At 38.5% G+C, this 22,273-nt stretch overlaps 1 protein-coding gene across 1 annotated transcript in view; it reads left to right on the top strand.

Moving 5' to 3' along the window:
• Positions 1-21,553, top strand: part of SLC5A8 (solute carrier family 5 member 8) — a 59,566-nt gene extending 38,013 nt beyond the window's left edge. The window contains exons 11-15 of the mRNA XM_023257368.2: positions 7,859-7,945; positions 11,262-11,467; positions 15,765-15,868; positions 20,479-20,558; positions 20,817-21,553. Of these exons, the coding sequence (XP_023113136.1) occupies positions 7,859-7,945; positions 11,262-11,467; positions 15,765-15,868; positions 20,479-20,558; positions 20,817-20,942 (603 nt within the window). The 3' untranslated portion in view covers positions 20,943-21,553. The remainder of the gene's footprint in view (positions 1-7,858; positions 7,946-11,261; positions 11,468-15,764; positions 15,869-20,478; positions 20,559-20,816) is intronic.
• Positions 21,554-22,273: the final 720 nt, after the last annotated feature.

Below are 22,273 nucleotides of genomic sequence, written 5' to 3'. Positions count from 1 at the left end.
TACAAATATTGAACCACTCTTGCAATCTAGTAATAAATTCCACTTGATTGTGGTGAATGTTTTTTTTTTCAATATATGAAATTTATTGTCAAATTGGTTTCCATACAACACCCAGTGCTCATCCCAAAAGGTGCCCTCCTTAATGCCCATCACCTACTTTCCCCTCCCTTCCACCCCTCATCAACCCTCAGTTTATTCTCAGTTTTTAAGAGTCTCTTATGGTTTGCCTCATTCTTCTCTGTAACTTTTTTTCCCCTTCCCGTCCCCCATGGTCTTCTGTTAAGTTTCTCAGGATCCACATAAGAGTGAAAACATGTGGTATCTGTCTTTCTCTGTATGACTTATTTCACTTAGCATAACACTTTCCAGTTCCATCCACATTGCTACAAAAGGCCATATTTCATTCTTTCTAGTTGCCAAGTAGTATTCCATTGTATATATAAACCTCAACTTCTTTATCCATTCATCAGTTGATGGACATTTAAGCTCTTTCCATAATTTGGCTATTGTTGAAAGTGCTGCTATAAACATAGGGGTGTAAGTGCCCCTATGCATCAGCACTCTTGTATCCCTTGGGTAAATTCCTAGCAGTGCTAATGCTGGGTCATAGAGTAGATCTATTTTCAATTTTTTGAGGAACCTCCACACTGTTTTCCAGAGTGGCTGCACCAGTTTGCATTCCCAGCAACAGTGCAAGAAGGTTTCTGTTTCTCCACATCTTCGCCAGAATCTATAGTCTCCTGATTTGTTCATTTTAGCCACTCTGACTGGTGTGAGGTGATATCTGAGTGTGGTTTTGATTTGTATTTCCCTGATGAGGAGTGACATTGAGCATCTTTTCATGTGCCTATTGGTCATCTGGATGTCTTCTTTAGAGAAGTGTCTATTCATGTTTTCTGCCCATTTCTTCATTGGATTATTATTTTTTTTTTTTTGGGTGTGGAGTTTGGAGAGTTCTTTATAGATTTTGGATACTAGCCCTTTGATATGTCATTTGCAAATATCTTTTCCCATTCCACTGGTTGCCTTTTAGTTTTGTTGATTGTTTCTTTTGCAGTGCAGAAGATTTTTATCTTTATGAGGTCCCAGTAGTTCATTTTTGCTTTTAATTCCCTTGTCTTTGGAGATGCGTCAAGTAAGAAATTGCTGTGGCTGAGGTCAGAGAGGTTTTTTCCTGCTTTCTCCTCTAGGGTTTTGATGGTTTCCTGTCTCACATTCAGGTCCTTCATCCAATTTGAGTTTATTTTTGTAAATGGTATAAGAAGTGGTCTAGTTTCATTCTTCTGCATGTTGCTGTCCAGTTCTCCCAGCACCATTTATTAAAGAGACTGTCTTTTTTCCACTGGATATTCTTTCCTGCTTTGTCAAAGATTAGTTGGCCATACTTTTGTGGGTCCAATTCTGGACTCTCTGTTCTATTCCATTGGTCTATGTATCTGTTTTTGTGCCAATACCATGCTGTCTTGATGATTACAGCTTTGTAGTAGAGGCTAAAGTTGGGGATTGTGATACCTCCCACTTTGGTCTTCTTCAATATTCCTTTGGCTATTCGGGGTATTTTGTGGTTCCATACAAATTTTAGGATTGCTTGTTCTAGCTTCGAGAAGAATGCTGGTGCATTTTGATTGGGATTACATTGAATGTGTAGATTGCCTTGGGTAGTATTGACATTTTAACAATATTTATTCTTCCAACCCATGAGCACGGAATGTTTTTCCATTTTTTTTTTGTATCTTCTTCAATTTCCTTCATAAGCTTTCTATAGTTTTCAGCATACAGCTCTTACATATTTGGTTAGGTTTATTCCTAGGTATTTTATGCTTCTTGGTGCAATTGTGAATGGGATCAGTTTCTTTATTTGTCCTGCTGTTACTTCATTATTACTGTGTAATAATGTAACTGATTTCTGTACCTTAATTTTGTATCCTGCAACTTTGCTGAACTCATGTATCAGTTCTAGCAGACTTTTGGTGGAGTCTATTGGATTTTCGATGTACATTATCATGTCGTCTGCAAAAAGTGAAAGCTTAACTTCACCTTTGCCAATTTTGATGCCTTTGATTTCCTTTTGTTGTCTGATTGCTGATGCTAGAACTTCCGACACTATGTTAAACAACAGCAGTGAGAGTGGACATCCCTGTCGTGTTCCTGATCTCAGGGGGAAAGCTCTCAGTTTTTCCCCATTGAGGATGATGTTAGCTGTGGGCTTTTCACAAATGGCTTTTATGATGTTTAAGTATGTTCCTTCTATCCCGACTTTCTCAAGGGTTTTTATTAAGAAAGGATGCTGAATTTTGTCAAATGCTTTCTCTGCATCAATTGACAGGATCATATGATTCTTATCTTTTCTTTTATTAATGTGATGTATCACATTGATTGATTTGTGAATGTTGAACCAGACCTGCAGCCCAGGAATGAATCCCACTTGATCATGGTGAATAGTTCTTTTTGTATGCTGTTGAATTCAATTTGCTAGTATCTTGTTGAGAATTTTTGCATCCATATTCATCAGGGATATTGGCCTGTAGTTCTCTTTTTTTGCTGGGTCTCTGCCTGGTTTGGGAATCAAAGTAATGCTGGCTTCATAGAATGAGTCTGGAAGTTTTCCTTCCCTTTCTGTTTTTTGGAACAGCTTGAGAAGGATAGGTATTATCTCTGCTTTAAATGTCTGGTAGAATTCCCCAGGGAAGCCATCTGGTCCTGGACTCTTATTTGTTGGGAGATTTTTGATAACCGATTCAATTTCTTCACTGGTTATGGGTCTGTTCAAGCTTTCTATTTCTTCCTGTTTGAGTTTTGGAAGTGTGTGGATGCTTAGGAATTTGTCCATTTCTTCCAGATTGTCCAGTTTGTTGGCATATAATTTTTCATAGTATTCCCTGATAATTGCTTATATTTCTGAGGGATTGGTTGTAATAATTCCATTTTCATTCATGATTTTATCTGTTTGGGTCCTCTCCCTTTTCTTTTTCAGAAACCTGGCTAGAGGTTTATCAATTTTGTGTCTTTTTTCAAAAAACCAACTCTTGATTTCATTGATGTGCTCTACAGTTTTTTTAGATTCTATATTATTTATTTCTGCTCTGATCTTTATTATCTCTCTTCTTCTGCTGGGTTTGGGGTGTCTTTGCTGTTCTGCTTCTATTTCCTTTAGGTGTGCTGTTAGATTGTGTATTTGGGATTTTTCTTGTTTCTTCAGATAGGCCCAGATTGCAATGTATTTTCCTCTCAGGACTACCTTCGCTGCATCCCAAAGCATTTGGATTGTTGTATTTTCATTTTCATTTGTTTCCATATATATTTTTAATTTCTTCTCTAATTGCCTGGTTGACCCACTCATTCTTTAGTAGGGTGTTCTTTAAACTCTATGCTTTTGTAGGTTTTCCAGATTTTTCCTGTGGTTGATTTCAAGTTTCATAGCATTGTGGTCTGAAAGTGTGCATGGTATGATCTCAATTCTTGTATACTTATGAAGGGCTGTTTTGTGACCCAGAATATGATCTATCTTGGAGAATGTTCCATGTGCACTCGAGAAGAAAGTATATTCTGTTGCTTTGGGATGAAGAGTTCTAAATGTATCTGTCAAGTCCATCTGATCCAATGTATCATCAGGGCCCTTGTTTCTTTATTGCTCCTGTGTCTAGATGATCTATCCATTGTTGTAAGTGGAGTATTAAAGTTCCCTGCAATTACCACATTGTTATCAATAAGGTTGCTTATGTTTGTGATTAATTATTTTATATATTTGGGGGCTCCCATATTCGGTGCACAGACATATATAATTGTTAGCTCTTCCTGATGGATAGACCTTGTAATTTTTATGTAATTCCCTTCTTCATCTCTTGTTACAGCCTTTAATTTAAAGTCTAGTTTGTCTGATATAAGTATGGCTACTCCAACTTTCTTTTGACTTCCAGTAGCATGATAGATAGTTCTCCATCCCCTCACTTTCAATTTGGAGGTGTCCTCAGGTCTAAAATGAGTCTCTTGTAGACAGCAAATAGATGGGTCTTGTTTTTTTATCCATTCTGATACCCTATGTTTTTTGGTTGGAGCATTTAGTCCATTTACATTCAGTGTTATTAATTGAAATATATGGGTTTAGAGTCATTGTTATATCTGTAGGTTTCATGCTTGTAGTGATGTTTCTGGTACTTTGTGGTCCTTGCAACATTTCACTCACAGAGTCCCCCTTAGGATCTCTTGTAGGGCTGGTTTAGTGGTGATGAAGTCCTTCAGTTTTTGTTTGGGAAAACCTTTATCTCTCCTTCTATTCTGAATGACAGACTTGCTGGATAAAGGATTCTTGGCTGCATATTTTTTCTGTCCATCACATTGAAGATTTCCTGCCATTCCTTTCTGGCCTGCCAAGTTTCAGTAGATAGACCTGCTACTACCCTTATGTGTCTACCTTTGTATGTTAGAGCTCATTTATCCTTAGCTGCTTTAAGAATTCTCTCTTATCCTTGTATTTTGCCAGTTTCACTATGATATGTCGTGCAGAAGATCGATTCATGTTACGACTGAAGGGAGTTCTCTGTGCCTCTTGGATTTCAGTGCCTGTTTCCTTCCCCAATCATGGAAGTTCTCAGCTATCATTTGTTCAAGTATACCATCAGCCCCTTTCTCTCTCTCTCTTCTTCTTCTGGAATTCCTAGGATATGGATATTGTTCTGTTTGATTGCATCACTTAGTTCTCCAGTTCTCCCCTCATACTCCTGGATTTTTTTTAATCTTTTTCTCAGCCTCCTCTTTTTCCATACTTTTATCTTCTAGTTCACCGATTCTCTCCTCTGCCTTTTCAATCTGTGCTATTGCTGTCTCCATTTTATTTTGCACCTCATTCATAGCATTTTTTAATTCCTCATGACTATTTTTTAGTCCCTTGATCTCTGTGGCAATAGATTCTCTGCTGTCCTCTATGCTTTTTTCAAGACCAGGGATTAATTTTATGACTATTATTCTAAATTCTTGTTGTTATATTGCTTAAATTGGTTTTGATCAATTTGTTAGCTGTCACTACTTCCTGGAGTTTCTTTTGAGGAGAATTCTTCCGTTTCATCATTTTGGCAAGTCCCTGCGGTAGCTCCAAACTGCAGGGCACTTCCCCTGTGCTGTCCAGAGAAACTTGTGTTGGTGGGTGGGGCCGCAGTCAGACCTGATGTCTGCCCCCAGCCCACTGCTGGGTCCACAGTCAGACTGGTGTGTACCTTATCTTCCCCTCTCCCAGGGGCAGGACTCACTGTGGAGTGGCATGGCCCCTGTCTGGGCTGCTTGCACACTGCCAGGCTTGTGGTGCTGCTTTGATGGGATCTGGCCAAGGGTGTGTTAGCCCAGGTGGATCTGCTAGGTGAACAGGGGAGGGAGGGGCAGGCTTAGCTCGCCTTGCCCTCCGTGGTCCCCTGTGGGAGGGGCCCTGCAGCATCGGGAGGGAGGCAGGCCCATCCCAGGGATAGATCCACAGAAGCACAGCGTTGGGCGTTTGCGTGGTGCAAGCAAGCAAGTTCGGTGACAGGAACTGGTTCCCTCTGGAATTTCGGCTGGGGGATAGGAGAGGGAAATGGTGCTTGCCAGTGCCTTTGTTCCCCCGCTGAGCTGTGTCCTTCTGGGGCTCAACAACTCTCCCTCCAGGTGTCCTCTCACCCTCCCCACTCTCTGAGAGCAGAGCTGTTGACTTTTAACATTCCAGATGTTAAGTCCCTCTGGCTTTCAGAACTCAGGCAGTCCGGCCCCCCCACTTTTGCAAGCCAGACTTTGGGGGCTCTGCCTTCCTGTGGGCTGCCCCTCCACCACCACGGCTCCCTCCCACCAGTCCGTGTATAGCACACTCCGCCTCTCCGCCCTTCCTACCCTCTTCCGTGGGCCTCTTGTCTACACTTGGCTCCAGAGAGTCCATTCTGCTAGACTTCTGGCAGTTTTCTGGGTTATTTAGGCCTATGTGGGTGGAGTCTAAGCAATCAACAGGACGAGGTGAGTCCAGCGTCCTCCTACACTGCCATCTTCTATTCTTCAAGTTTCAACTTAAACATCCTTTCTGTTCCCTGCATACATTTAAGTTTCCCTCTGCCACATATTCTTAGAACACTTTGTGTTTCTCTTACAATATTCTTATTTCCATTATCATATTATATTGTAGTGATTTACTTAATGTCTGTTTTACTAAATAGTGTATAATTCCATGAAAAAATTTTGACATTGTTGTCTAACACTGTATCAAACATCTGGTGTCTACTGCAGTGTTCAAGACATTTAATAAATTCAGCTTGAATGTACCTATTTTGTACTTGTTCATAAATATCCACTTATCAGATCACCCCAAATGCTCCCTGGACCTTCTCTGGGCACCTAGGCTCCCTGTCTGGGACTCCTGGACCTCCCCATGTTCCAGAAAGTTGAAGATCAATGCTGGACAAAGCAGGTCATCCAGACTCCTTCTTTAGACCTAAGGCGTGGGTCCATTCTGGTTGATCATTGCTTAAGGCATACCAGTTGTTAAAATAGCTTAATCTCATCTTGACTATATGAGTGAATGAATTATGTCCAGATGCACCAAGCTTATCTAGTACAGTTAAGCCATAACCAGCAAAAATCCTCTGAATGTGCTTTCCTCCATAGTCTGCTTTATTGCTTATTCTTCTGTAGTCTGCATTATTGCTTATAGCTCTTAATTTCCCTTTTTATCATATATCAACTCTGGCCTGAGTATATACAGTGGGGTGTTCTAGGTATGTCATCATAACTCTAAGCCAGTTTTTGCTTGCTTCCTCTCTAACTTAAGTATTATTTCCTGAGATAGATCTTTTTGGGGATATATTCCTTGTGTCTCCAAAACTGGCTCACAGGTCACACTGTCATAGCCTGATTCGTGGGCCATGTGACTTATTTCACATTATGCACTGAAGTCTATCTCCCTTCCTCCTGGGCTCTGGTTCAAGAGAAGTTGTGAAATGACTCCTTAGGATGATATTCTGAGCCCATATTCTCCTCAAACAATAGTTCTTTGTCATCTGTATCCATACTCCCTTCTATAGTCCAAAAGGTAGGCTTTGTAATTGTTGTTAACCTAAGACTGCCGTCTGTATCCTATAAGATTTTTCTTGACTCACTGTTTTTTCTTTGATTTGTTCATTCTGTTTTATCAAGCCCCTTTACTCTGTAGACAAACTAATGTGTTCCCTAATTCTTCTTATATGGTTCTGTCCACTATTAAAAATTAGCCATTGGATTATTGGGAACTCACATCTCTTGGAATTTTTAGCTATTTGCATATCTCCATTGTTCACATTGTAATTTCTTTTGACATCTATACATCAAAACAAAGGTTACAGTTAGCCAATTACATTTTAAATCTTTCTACATGATTTGATCAATCTTTTTTTTTTTTTTTTTTTAAATCCTGGTTTTCATTCTAATTCCATTCTTAGGGAACCAAAGATGGTGTTGGGTTTCATTGCCATCTCTGTTCACTTAGGAGTACTTATCCACAGTCTTGTTTTGCAGAAGATTTTGAGAATCAAAGCACAAAGGAGTAATGTGATTGATTATTAACACCTGCAAAAACAGTTGGGAGGAGTAGTGTCCCTCTTGTCTTATGCATTCATATAGGTGCTCCCATTGTCTCATGACTCTCTACCTTCTTTATGTTTTGCTTCCTTTATTGAGGTACCTGAATGAACAGATTAATAATTGAGACTGAGAAACAGAAGCTTCTAAGTTCTGATGACCTATTTGCCAATGATAAGGCTGCCATGATTTTCTGGAAGAGGCTGACTAAGTTCTCATTCTGATGAAATTTATTTGAAACTTTTTAACTTGGTATTTGAGATTACTAGTTGTTGACTTTTTGTTATTTTTGTAGGCAGCCCTCAGTATATTTGGCATGATTGGTGGACCACTTCTGGGCTTGTTTGCTTTGGGCATTTTGGTTCCCTTTGCCAACTCAATTGTAAGTATAAAGAGTGAATATGTGTAAAGCTTAATTTCCCAAATATAGTAGTGGCTCAATTTTTTGTCAGTTGTAAAGATACAGTTCCTTTGATATCTGTCATTAGTGACTTGATGACTTAATTACTCATATTGACTTTGCTGGGGTGTACAATAAATTACTATCCACTGGGATTGTGCATATGTATAGCTAAATGGAAATTGCCAAAACAACATATATTATGTAACTAAATATTTATATAATTAATAATATATAATATATTATATAATTATATAATTAAAATATAATATAGAATATTATATAATATAACTAAAGTATATATGTTATGAAACATATTATATGTAATATATTATGAATATTATATAACTAAAGGAGCAACTTTTTTGTGCATTTATCTTTTTGCCCTTCTTGAAAATTAATCACTTGGATTTAAAGAAAGGAGATCAACAGGCTCAGATATGAAATATTTAAGGGCAATAGAGCTGAGGATACTTGTGACTAGCCAGAGTATAGCAAAGAGAAGCAATAAGATAAGATATTCACCACCTTGACCAGAGAGTTTATATTCCTGATATTTAAAGCTATAGCTCCAACACCATGGTTCTGGCCCCAAAAGGGTGATCATAATTGGGAATAGTATCCAGAATAAGGTAATATCTCTCTTCTACATAGACATATCTGTGCTTTGAAGTACTAGATTTTGTTTGGAGTAAATGAAATTGAAATTATTTCTCTGAAAGCCAAGGGAAACTCCATCTAATCAGGCCTGCTATAGGCTGACATTCAGGAAAAACTGATAATGCATGATTTGTTGTTTCAGACAGATGTAGAATGACCACAAAACTATGACTTTACATTTAGAATTCCATTTTATTCATGAGGCATTAGGGATTGGTAAGGCAGCTACTAATAAAGGCTGTTACCATTATTACTAATAATTCTCAGAGAAATAATTCTCAACAGATGGTAGCTGTACTTGTGGTGAGCATAACATAATATATATAGACATTAAATCACTGTTTCAGTACCCCTGAAATTAATGTAACATGTGTGTCAAGTGTACACAAATAAAAACTTCACAAAAATAATAATTCTAACTAATAATAATAATTCTCAATGAAATATCATATGAAGCGCAAGTTTTGTAGAAATTAATCACAGTGAAAGAGAATGGTTCATATCAACCTCAGAATGTTGAAGCTTTGGCTAGACTCTTTGCATTTTGAAATGCACAGTGCTTTTTGAGTGTTTCAAACATTAAAACAGGATTGACTTTTGGTTTTTGACATTTACTGCCACCATGCGGTGCCTCCAGAAAAGCTGTAGCAGACAAGGTCCCACATATCCTTTTTTCAAGAGAAGTATGATATTATTCCTGTCATAGGAGGTACCTCTTTTTACTGCATCCACATTTTTCACCAGAATATCTACCCTTACCTTGGAGTGGACTTCCTGCCTCCCTCTCTTCCTCCTACCTTCTCACCCTTTCTCCCCTTCTCCTTTTCTCCTTCTCTTCCTTTGCTTCTCTTCTTCCTTCCCTTTTCTCCCTTGTTCCCTCCCCTCTTCTTATTCATTCATTGAACATTTATGAGCTGAGTACTGTCCTGGGAATAGAGAGCACTGAATATTTCTGCTTTCACAGGTTTTATAATTTTGCGGATCTTTGAACAAACCGTATACAATGCTGAGAATAAGCAAGTCTGGCCTGTCAACAGATGGCCACACTACTATTCCAATCTCATAATATTGAAAAAATATTTATTGCACTCCTGTATATGTCCAGCACTGTCATAAGTGTCATAAGTTTTGGGGTACCAAAAACAAAGAAATCTAATTCTGCTTTCAAGGTTCATAGCCTAATGAAGGAGCTCACAGTCTTCGTCCCTAACACAAATCCTCTGATCTGGTCATCAGCCTTTATTTTCTCCCATCAGCACACCATTCTTTTTTCCTATCCTATGATTTTGCTTATGTTTTCCCCCTGACTTCAAATATTCTACCCTGTCCTTTCTATGGGGATCCTGAGGCACAAGCTGCATTGTCTGGTCAGTATTATTTTTTTTTAAGTTTATTTATTTAGTTTTGAGCGAGAAAGAAAGTAAGAGTGGTGGAGGGGCAGAGAGAGAGGGAAAGAGAGAGAATCCCAAGCAGGCTCCACACTGTTAGCATGGATCCTGATGTGGAGCTTGAAACTACTAGCTGTGACATCATGACCTGAGCCAAAGTCAGACGGTTAACTGACTGAGCCAACCAGGCGCCCCTGGTCAGTATTCTTAAAGGAAGGGGCAAAATTTCACCACAGGGGAAGAGGCTTCCTAGCTCAAGTTTTGCTTTTGTCCCCATCATTTGGAACTAGGGCTTAAATCATTCAAAGTCCAGCAGAACATCTGGATTACTGATGAAAAGCAGAAGTGGGGACTCCAAGTTTTCCAAGGACTGGGAAACCAGCTGTCTTCAGAGAGGACATCCCTACCTGTCTTGAGAAATACTAAGTGTGGTTATATGCACCATGGCAGTCATTTGTGAAAACTGCTTCCTGGTTTCCCCTAATTACCCTGAAGCACAATTATAATCGTGCATGTTGTTAAGTATAGGAATAAACTCTGTGTATGATTTCTCCTTCATAATCTGTTGTTCATATGGCATACCATTTGTTTACGGACTAAATAAAAATATAGGGGGCAATTGGTCTGGGGTCAGTGGTGTGACTGTTGTAGTTATTTGGGTGTGAAGAAAGCAGGAGGCCAGAGCAGAGTGCTAGCTATGGAACAGAGTAGAAGAAATGGAATTATGAGATCAACTAAAAGAAAAATGGGCAGGAATTGGTGATTGGCTAGGTAGGGTTATGGAAAAGGGAATGGGGTTACAGACTCCCCAGGGCTCTGGGCTAAAGGACTAATGGCCCCTGCCACTCTTGACAAGAGGCAGGGATCTTGGGAGAAGGATGATTTTAGGAGAAAAGCTGGTAAATCTGACTTGGACCACATTGAGCTTAACCTTCTAATGTTAATTTCCATCTCAAAGCAAGCTGTGTTATTTTTTCTTTTAAAAGCACTCTTGTGGGGCGCCTGGGTGGCGCAGTCAGTTAGGCGTCCGACTTCAGCCAGGTCACAATCTCGCGGTCCGTGAGTTCGAGCCCCGCGTTGGGCTCTGGGCTGATGGCTCAGAGCCTGGAGCCTGTTTCCGATTCTGTGTCTCCTTCTCTCTCTGGCCCTCCCCCGTTCATGCTCTGTCTCTCTCTGTCCCAAAAATAAAATAAAAATAAGCATTGAAAAAAAAATTAAAAAAAAAAAATAAAAGCACTCTTGTTTTGCAGGGAGCACTTGCTGGTCTTCTGGCTGGATTTGTTGTTTCTTTGTGGGTAGGAATTGGAGCTCAACTGTATCCTCCACTGCCTGAGAGAACTATGCCACTAAGCCTTGAAACCTATGGCTGTAACAGCACATACAATGTGACAAATTGGGTGACAACCACAGAAATGCCATTTTCTACTAGTGCTTTTCAACTATATGGTGCTGAAAGGTATTGAATTAAACTTTGTAATGTCATATTTTTAAGAAATGTATGTGACAGGTAGAGAACAGTTGCTTTCTGTCTTGCCTGCAGTGCTGTGATTTTTCTCTGATCTGAAATGGGTAGAGCCCTTGTGGCTTGCTGGCTATGGTATTTTGCTCAGAAACAGCAAAAATTGCTATATGTTCTTAATTTTGATACACTTCTGTCATGCTTACAGATCTGGAGAAGACTTGACTTGTAACAAAAAAAAAATCTATTATGGGTAAATGCTACCAAATACCACCTCTAGTTGAATGAAAAATTGTCTTTGTCAACTAAAAACCTTTTAAAATGAAAAGTACCGTTATAAAAGAACATTGCTTCTATAGTCTTTGAGGTATAGCTTTTACAGACTAAAAGCTACAATCATCTAAATATGTTAGATTATTGCTATTTGTTTAGGTTTAAAGATTCCAAACCTTTAGAACATTAGCAATGGGTTGCAGCTGTGATATTCTTACTAGAGTTTTCTGTATGTGGTATACTTTTAGGCTTGTGGATCCTTATGTTGTCTGATTTAATGAAATGTTGTGGGTCTGCTAATAGGTGAGTGTTTTATTATATAGTGGATGTGAGGGCAAGACTTTCTATAGTGGACAATTATATGTACAGCCTTAAAGCATAAACCCCAATAGAAATGTTCAAGGAGTACGGAGATGAGATTGTTGCCCCCCAATTATTGCCCCCAGCTCCAGCTTTCTTGGAATGAAGCCATTAAGGACTCATGCCCACTTTAGCTGGACACCCTCCTGAGAGAAGGAATGTGACTGTTACAATTAGTGATTCATGTTCCAAAGAAAATATAACTAGGAGAATGTCTGCCAATGGAAGTTCAAGGCTGGCAAATGCTTCATAAATAGAAAGAAAAGGTAGTTCCAGAGCCTGAGGCATATTTGGGGGAGGTCTGATTAGGTGGGGTGCTGTGGGGTGAGGGGCAAGGAAGTGCAAGGAGCAGTTTGGACAAGCATGAAAGCACTAATGTGCATGTGTAGAGGCAAGTTGTTACAGTCAGAAAGGGAGAAGAAAATAATGGAATGGTATGTGGGAGGACATTCAGGATGTACTTGTTTCACAGTTTTGCTTAGCATTTGTCCTGGTTGTGTAAACATCTCTCTTAATTTAAGAGTCTGAGGCAAAATAGTTATTTGGATTCTGAAACAAATAAATTAACTGAGGTTTAGTATATACCTGGTACCATAATAATTACTTTTATAGGTTAGCTTATTTATAAAATAACAGGTAATAAGCAAGAATTTTTAAGAATGAATACATACTCAACTCTGGGCTGGCCATTTCTGTGATATCCCTAGAAAGTCTTCCCCTTTCACTGTGGTTCCTGCCTTCCAGGAAATTATAATTTAGCTGGAGAGAGTATGCTAATGTACACAAAACAATCAATCCAGTAAGCACAGTAAGTATAAAATAAGTATAAAACTAGCACATGATAAATAGTAATAACTACTTGATAAATACTTGTTAAAAGAATGAATATAAACAAGGTTGGAGTGAGTAGCAGGAAGACTTTGGAGAGGTAGGACTTGAAGGATGCGGAGGCTGGATAGACAGAGGTCTGGAAAGTCATTCTTGCCACAGAAAATGACCAGAAGGGAAATTGGACAAGAAGATACACAAACAATGCTTGTGGTAAGGGGAATTCATAGGTGATCAAGAGAGCCAGCAGAAGGAAGAGCTTAACTCTTCCTGAGTGGAGTGAAGGAGACCTTCTTAGAGGATTACATAAATTGGAATTAGGTGAACAGGTTGGGCAGAGGGACCAAAGGAAGAAGAAAATCGCACAGTGAAGGAATAGTGTATGCAAAGGCATGAAGTTCTGAAGCCACGTGGCGCCTTAGGAAATCACACCTAGTCAATGTTGCTAGAGTACAAGGGGAGCAAAGTTCACAGCTGAAGATGAAATAAAATACCCTTTGGTCGTCTAGATTCTGCATTTCCATTACCCACATTCAGTTTTTATTAAGTTCCCAATGCTTGATGTGTATATATTGATAGCTTGTAGTTTTAATTTGCATTTCCCTTATGATCAGTTACATTTGATACCTTTTAATATATTTGTTGGCCATTTCCATTTGAATATTTACTTTAGTCACTTGTCTGTTGAAATCTTTGATCCATTTTTAAATGCATTCTCAGTTTTTTTCTTATTTATTTAGGAGTTATTTTTTAATGTTTATTTATTTTTGAGAGAGACAGAATGCGAGTGGGTTAGGGGCAGAGACAGAGGGAGACACAAAATCCCAAGCAGGCTCCAGGTTCCGAGCTGTCAGCACAGAGCCCAACAGGGGCTCAAACTCATGAGCTGTGGGATCATGACCTGAGCTGAAGTCGGACGCTGAACCCACTGAGCCACCCAGGTGCCCCTAGGAGTTCTTGATATATTCTAGATACAAAATATATTTTGAAAATATTTTTCTCCCACTTTGTGGATTGCCTTTTTACTCTTTTAGTGATACTTTTGGTGGCCAGAAATGTTTTCATTTTAATTATGTTCAACTTTATCAGTCTTTTTCCTATATGTTCAGTCTTCTGTGTATCCCAATTACATCTTTGCCTATCCTGAGGTCATAAAGAGATTCTTCAAATTTTTAATTTAAATGCTTTATTGTTAGTTAACTGTTTCCATTTATGAATGTAATCTCCTTTGGAATTGATTTCTGTGGGTGCTGTGATCAAAACTCATTTTTTCCCATATGGATATTCGATTAACCAAGTACCACTTATTGGAAAGAACTTCCCTTTACCCCATTACAAAGTACTGTCAACTTTGACATAAACCAGATGATTATTTTCTTGTGGGTCTGTTTCTTGATTCTCTCTTCTGTTCTACTTTGTCTGTTTTTTGTTTTTGTTTTTGTTTTTTGTTTGTTTGTTTTTTTCTCCCAGTAATACCACATCTTAATTTCAGTAGCTCACCTCAGTGTGTTTCCATCTTTCTGGGGTCTTGGCCCCTCAAGTTCTAATTGTTGTGACTCTCTGGTATCTTAAAAAAAATCTGCCTACTCTTTCCCCCAGTTTTTATACATTATTCTTGGCAGAATTGTTGGTCTAAATCAAGCTACTCTATTAAAGCTGAAAATGAGGGGCGCCTGGGTGGCGCAGTCGGTTAAGCGTCCGACTTCAGCCAGGTCACGATCTCGCGGTCCGTGAGTTCGAGCCCCGCGTCGGGCTCTGGGCTGATGGCTCAGGGCCTGGAGCCTGTTTCCGATTCTGTGTCTCCCTCTCTCTCTGCCCCTCCCCCGTTCATGCTCTGTCTCTCTCTGTCCCAAAAATAAATAAACGTTGAAAAAAAAAATTAAAAAAAAAATAAATAAAGTACTTCCCTGAGAGCCACTGTTCAGAGAGTAAAATCCAAACTTCATACAAGTCTAACAACAAAAAAGAAATCCATCTTCCTCTTGTTTTGTGTAACTCTGTTGTTCACTATGCTTTAGTCAGCTGGTGTTTACCTCTCTCTAGGATGCTTTCCTCAAGAACTTTCCTCCAGGTCTCAGTTCAAATGTCACTTCTTCCTAAAGGCTTTCTCTGACTCCATGTTGGAGTGTAGTTCCTTCTTTCCACTCTGTTAATATCACATTACCTTGTTTTATTTTCCTTACAGCACTTTCCACCAGTGGAAATTATTATATTTATTAGTTTACTTGTTTATTTTATTTCTCTCCCCATTAGAATGTAAACCTTATGAAGGCAGGAACCCTGTCAGCCGTTTTTATGGTAGACTTTTTAATGACAAGAACAGTGCCTGGGACATAAAGCAAAGTTGCACGAATACACATGGACATTTAGCATTATACTGTATGGTCAAGGTTAAGCCAGGGTTTTAATATTTTTCCCTCAGGCTTTTATTTTTTTTTTAATTTTTTTTCAACATTTTTTATTTATTTTTGGGACAGAGAGAGACAGAGCATGAACGGGGGAGGGGCAGAGAGAGAGGGAGACACAGAATCGGAAACAGGCTCCAGGCTCCGAGCCATCAGCCCAGAGCCTGACACGGGGCTCGAACTCACGGACCGCGAGATCGTGACCTGGCTGAAGTCGGACGCTTAACCGACTGCGCCACCCAGGCGCCCCTCCCTCAGGCTTTTAATTCTTGATCCAATAAGATAAAATTGGAACTGCAGATTATGACATTAAAAACATTATTAAATATTTTATTTTGATTTTGCCATGCATGAAGATTATTGAGACTGCTCTTAGTTGCTAGTAGCATTACATGAAATTTTACAGTTATGCTTTTGTTCTTTCTCAGGACTCCACTGATGGATAACTGGTATTCTTTATCATATCTCTACCTCAGCACTCTTGGAACTTTGGTAACATTATTCATGGGAATGCTAATCAGTTTACCAACAGGTAACTATCTAAACCTTCGTATTGTATTTACCTCCATATCAGTTTTTACTATATCTGTTTTATAGCTGCTGATGTTATCTTACTATAGTCCTGTTAACAACTAGTTTAATTACTTGTTCCATTTTCCTCATGGGAAATTTGAGGGCCTACACTTGAAAGCAGAAGATTCTCTTTGAACCTTTGCTCCACCATGTACCAGCTGCATGAACTTAGGGAAGACTGTATAGCTACTCTGAGGCTTAGCTTTCTTCTGTGTAAATTGAGGTTAGTGGTGATTGACTTCCCTATCTCACAGGTTGCTGTAAGATAAAAATAAGGTCTTTAAAATATTATACGTAGTTACTACAATGCTGGGGATTTTACACATATTATTACAACAGTCCTGCATCAGATCTTTTCATTGTCCTATGCTGACTTTTTGTAAACTTTAAAGAAGTATACACAGGTAAGGAATGATCGCTACAATTGTTATACCTAAACATAGTATGAAGCTTTTTTCAGATTCCATAAATTTTAAAAACATTATTTAAAAACTGTCAGTGAGGAGCCTGCTTGGGATTTCTCTCTCCCTCTCTTTCTGCCCCTCTTCCACTCATTCTCTCGCTCTCAAAATAGATAAATACACTTAAAAAAACATTATTTTTTAAAAAAACTGATAATACACGTGGTACATACACTGCTCTCTGGGATTGCTATAGAACTGTTATTCTGAAACTTCATGTCCTTATTCTGCGAGTTCCATCTGTCTCCCTCCTGTGTTGTATTCCCTGCTGCCTGTATCCCATTATTCCTAATTCTTGTTTATCCCCTTAATTGAATGGAGCACATCCTTTTAGCATGTTCTTGAGAAAGTGTAGACAAGAGATTTTGAAAATGTGGTACCTCTGGAAAAAAGTGTCTTTAATTCTCCCTTATACTTGATTGATCATTTGTTTGAGTAGAGAATCCTAGGTTGAAAATAACTTTCTTGTTTCTGAAAGGATGTCTTTTTTTTTAAGTTTGTTTTTTTTAATGTAATTTATTGTCAAGTTGGCTAACATACAGTGTATACAGTGTGCTCTTGGTTTTGGGGGTAGATTTCCATGATTCATCACTTCCATACAACACTCACACTCATCCCAACAAGTATCCTCCTCAATGCCCACCACCATTTTTCCCTCTCCCCCGCAACACCCCCATGATCCCTCAGTTTGTTCTCTGCATTTAAGAATTTCTTATGGTTTGCCTCCTTCCTTCTCTGTTTGTAACTATTTTTTTCTCCTTCCCTTCCCCCATGGTCTTCTGTTAAGTTTCTCAAGTTACACATGTGAGTGAAAACATATTAAGTTTATTTATTTATTTTGAGAGAGAAAGAGAGAGAGTGTGTGTGTGCACATGTGCAAGCAGGAGAGGGGCAGAGAGGGAGGGAGAGAATTGCAAGCAGGCTCTGTGCTGTCAGGGCCGACCCCAACGCAGGGCTCAATCTCATGCAGGACTCTGCTCTGTCTCACAAACTATGAGATCATGACCTGAGCTGAAATCAAGAGTCAGACACTCAACCGACTGAACCACCCGGGTGCCCCTCTGAGAGGATGTCTTAACTTTCTTCTAGTTCACTGTGTTGTTATTAAGATGCCAGTGCCATGCTACCTGCTGGCCCTTTGTATGTGACCCATTTCACAATGATTGCTTTGCCCTAAGGCCTCGGTAGGATCTTTTCAAACTGAGGACTCATGCCCTTCAGTTCTAAGGCATTTCCCCATATTATTTCTTTTGTAATTTCTTGTGATTTTCTGTTTTCTCTTTATGGAAACTCTTGTTAGCCAAATGTTTGAGTCCCAGACAGTTATTCTAATTTTCTTCTCTTTTCTCTCCTATTTTCCATAACTGTGTCTTTTAGGTCTACTACATGGGATACTTTTTCAATTTACTTTTCCATAATTCTCAAAGGAGCATTCTGATCCAGTTTTGAGAATAATCTGTAAAGGAAGGAGGCAGGTAGGAAGCTATTACAGTAAGTCAGGTGAACGATCTTGGTGGCTGAAAGCAGGATAGCAGGGTAGTTGGTGAGAAGTGCTGGGCTCCCCGATTTCCTACATTCCCTCACACATGTACTTCCATAGCAACCAGACTGGGGGAAGGCAGCTCACTGCCCTTTTCCTCAAATGTGCAATAACTAGTCAGAAATCCTATACTTTTGTCCTAGGACGTCTGATGTCTTTGTTTGCTTTATGCTGCAAGGCTACCATCACTGTGCCACTTGATAGTAGAAGAAATTCTAAGTAGAAAGTAGTAGAAGAAATTCTACTATCAATTCTGATTTTGTAACTCCTGAATAGCACTGCTTTTCAAGCTTCTGTGATACTTTTATTTATAATTAATAAATGATATTAATAGTAGTAATATTAATATATCAACAATGATATTGCAATGTATAATTCTTATGCATTTATGATAAAGTTTGTAGCTATTTATTACCTTTCAAACAGCTGTTTTTAACTATGTTCTTTCTTTTCAAAAAGGACTGTGGCTTTTTTCGTAAATAAATTTACCAGCACAGTAGATTTATTCTTTTTGTCTGTTTTGATATATTTTAAGACAGATTTTAAACTTTTCTCACAAATAGCTCAATTATTCAGATCAAGAATACACATCAACAGTCTCCTTGTGCCATTTGACATTAGGCTCTTATTCAACCCATTCCTTTTTCTTTAAGACAATGGAATATCAATATGATTTCACTCATTTGTAGAATTTAAGAAACAAAACAGATGAACATATGGAATGAAGAAAAAAAGAGAGGGAGAGAGGAAAGCAAACCATAAGAGACTCTTAAAGATAGAGAACAAACTGAGGGTTGATGGAGGGAGGTGTATGGGGACTGGATTAGATGCGTGACAGGTGTTAAGGAGGGTGCTTGTTGTGATGACCACTGGGTGTTATATGTAAGTGATGAATCATGGAATTCTACTCCTGAAATCAATATTTCACAGTATGTTAACTAACTAGAATTTAAATCAATATTTGAAAAGAAAAAAAAAAAGAAAATGGAGTATCAGAATATTCCCTTTCAACATTCCCTTTTTTTTTCCTTAAAAGTTTTTATTCTGATAACCATATACAACCATATCTTTTGTTTTATAAAGTAATGCTATACCCAGCTGAGCAGGCATCCAGTGATAAGAAGCAATACAACTTCATTAATTTCATATGGCTTATTCCCATTTCACAACAGCAGTGAGCACCTTGAGAAAAACAAACAAACAAATTAGAAACACGAAATCCTAACACTTCTGGGGAAATAAATTTAAAGATCTACTGCAGGATACTAGGAATCTGTAACAATTCAGGCCATTCAGACTTGGTTGGCATTTCAGTTTCACCTAACCATGTACCCACCATAAGTGGGTCTGTCTCTTCATCAGTAAGTGGGTAAATAATACCCTAAGTAGACCGCAAGCTATGAGTACAGTAATTGTTTTACTCATCTCTGTCTCCCCAGCACCTAGTAGAGTCTCTAGCACATGGTAGTTACTCAACAATGTTGACTTGATTAGTTTAAAGTTGATCCCATTTCTGGAAGAGCAGAGGTTCCCATAATTAAAAGCCTAATATTTGTACCAAAGTGATGGCACTCAAATATTAGATAGCATAAAGATCACTTTGGAAATTTGGTAAAAATCAGGATTCAGTGGCCCTACCCGAGTTTCTAACTGGGTTAGTCCAGGTTGGAGTTCAGGAATCTGTGTTTTAAGTACATCTCCTAGATGTACTTTGTACTAAAGTAGTTTGAGGAGCACACAGTTTTAAAAAGCTTAGTCTTTGATCTACAAATAAAATAATTTGTATCTACAAATAATTTTTGTAAAGCAAAATGTTAGGGAAGAGGAGTTGAATCCAACACAATCATCATACTGATTTTCATTTAACCAATTTATTTGACATTTCATAATTTCCTGCACTTCTTCACATACATCTACATTCACAGCCTTGAAACTGGAGGAGTGCAGCTCCGCTGCCTGAAGCAGAGGCAGATGGTTTGATATTTTATTGGTAGATCAGAGAGGATGCTTTTAAACCAGTTTCCCTATAGTACTGGGCTCTTTCTCAGGTTAAGCACCATATGAGTAGGCGGCTTGCATTTAAGAGCCATCTATTCATTTTTATTTTTTATTATTTAAAAAAACTATGTTTTTATTTTATTTTTGAGAGAGAGAGTGCAAGCAGGGGAGGGGCAGAGAGAGAGGGAGACACAGAATTTGAAGCATGCTCCAGGCTCTGAGCTGTCGGCACAGAGCCTGACTTGGAGCTCAAACTCACGGACTGTGAGATCATGACCTGAGCTGAAGTCGGACACTTAATCGACTGAGTCACCCAGGCGCCCCATCTCATTTGTTTTTAAACATCAGACTCATATTTATCATAGTGAGAGGCTTACAGAATCTGAGTGTGACTAAGGGAAGGGAAATGGTGAGCCAAGTCTCCAGCACTGCTTAAAAGATTCTCTTTCTCTTTGTGTTTTATAAGTGCATAGAGTTGAATGCACCCAAGTCAAATGCTTGTATGATGGGCCATCACTGGGTAGTTACAGTTATCTTTCTAACAATGTAAACAATGTAAATGTTTTTCAGGAGGAAGAAAACAAAACTTAGACCGCAGATTCCTACTAACCAAAGAGGACTTTCTTTCCAATTTTGACATTTTTAAGAAAGTAAGTTGGCTTTCTTTCTCCTTCAATTAGTAAGACTGTGCTTTTACCCCCAAGATAGAATACTAGTTAGTCCTTAGACTCTCTTTTGAACTCTGATAGACAAGGAACGTATTTGACCTATTCTTTGATGATGTATTTCTGTTATATATCTCGTCCTCAGTAGACTACCAAGCTGATTTAGAGAAAGAAAAACAGTAACAATTATTTAGAATTGAATAGTTACTTTTTTCTAATCACTGTATTAACATTTTCTTTTAGAAGAAGCATACTTTAAGCTATAAATCTCATCCGATAGAAGATGGTGGAACTGATAACCCTGCCTTCAACCATATTGAATTGAACTTCACAGACCAAAGTGGCAAGATCAATGGGACTCGTTTGTGAAGCAGCTGTGATATTAGATGATCTTAAACAGTGTCCCAATTTGATATATTTTCTAAGAAAATTGGGTCGGGTTTAGATTTTTTTTTGAAGGGGTGGTTCTATAATGAGTAAAGTTTGGGGGGAAATTTTTGTTAAAGCAAAGTCTTGACTCTTCAGTTCCTAGACTCAATAATTGATGCTACTCTGGAGCTAAGAGTTTCAGTGTCAGTGTTTTCCTCTATTTCTCTTTTATTTTAATGAGGCTGCAGTTGTGAAAATTATGACCACATATGTGCTGATAGATTAATACGCACATACTTAATGGTCAAAAGCATATTCTTAAATTTGGTCATTCATAAAAGTATTTTCCATGCATTTGGTGCTAGCATATCAGTTTTAGGATTTACCAAAATCATAAGTAATACTGAAAAGAGCTTTCTCTCTTCTACTACATACTCTATTTTTTAGAAAACAATGGGGTGACAGATCTATGTTATCTAGATCTTTGCTTCACATTGGTCCATATCAGCTCTATCAGGGAATGTATTAACCTTGGAACCAATTCTGGCTCAGGAAGGTGATAATCAAGAAGCATCCTGTTTGGGATGAAACAATGATCAAGGTCTTCTTGGTGTTGTGTATCTATTCTTGTGCCTTTCAGCTAATTATCTAGAGCTCCTAACCACTGGGGGCTTATATTGCCTTAGACTCTGGTTCTTTTTTTTTTTTTTTTTTTTTTTTTTTAATGTTTATTTACTTTTGAGAGAAAAAGAGAGACAGAAGCATGAGCAAGGGAGTGGCAGAGAGAGGGAGACATAGAATCCAAAGCAGACTCCAGGCTCTCAGCTGTCAGCACAGAGACTGTCATGGGGCTCTAATTCACAGACTGCAAGATCATAACCTGAGCTGAAGATGGAAGCTTAACCGACTGAGCCACCCAGGCGCCCTAGACTCTGGTTCTTATATGCAATCCTAGTTTTGGACCCAACTGCGGTTTTGTTGTACAACTTTACTTTGCTTGCCTTCCTAATTTCCTGTTTACTCTGTTACCTTGGGCTTGGGTATATCTTTAGACACCCAATATGAATCATGCTACCCCAGGTTTAGAACCATGCTACTCCTGGTTCACTAAGTCCCAGACTATAAATTATAAACTCCTATGAGCCTGATACTGACTAAAGTACTTTCACTATAGGTACTTAAGGATTTGGTGACCCAAGAACATTTACATGATTAAAATGGTTAAGCTGCATGGAATTACATGATTATGTTGAATGATATTAATTTGAATGTCAACTAATTTGCAGTCAATTAAATTTAAAAGTAAATATGCTTAGAAGTCTTGTATTCTA

Source organism: Felis catus, chromosome B4, assembly GCF_018350175.1.
Source record: "Felis catus isolate Fca126 chromosome B4, F.catus_Fca126_mat1.0, whole genome shotgun sequence".
Lineage (NCBI taxonomy): Eukaryota > Metazoa > Chordata > Mammalia > Carnivora > Felidae > Felis > Felis catus.
The sequence above is the reverse complement of the archived record's forward strand: the minus strand, read 5'-3'. Positions and strand labels throughout refer to the sequence as shown.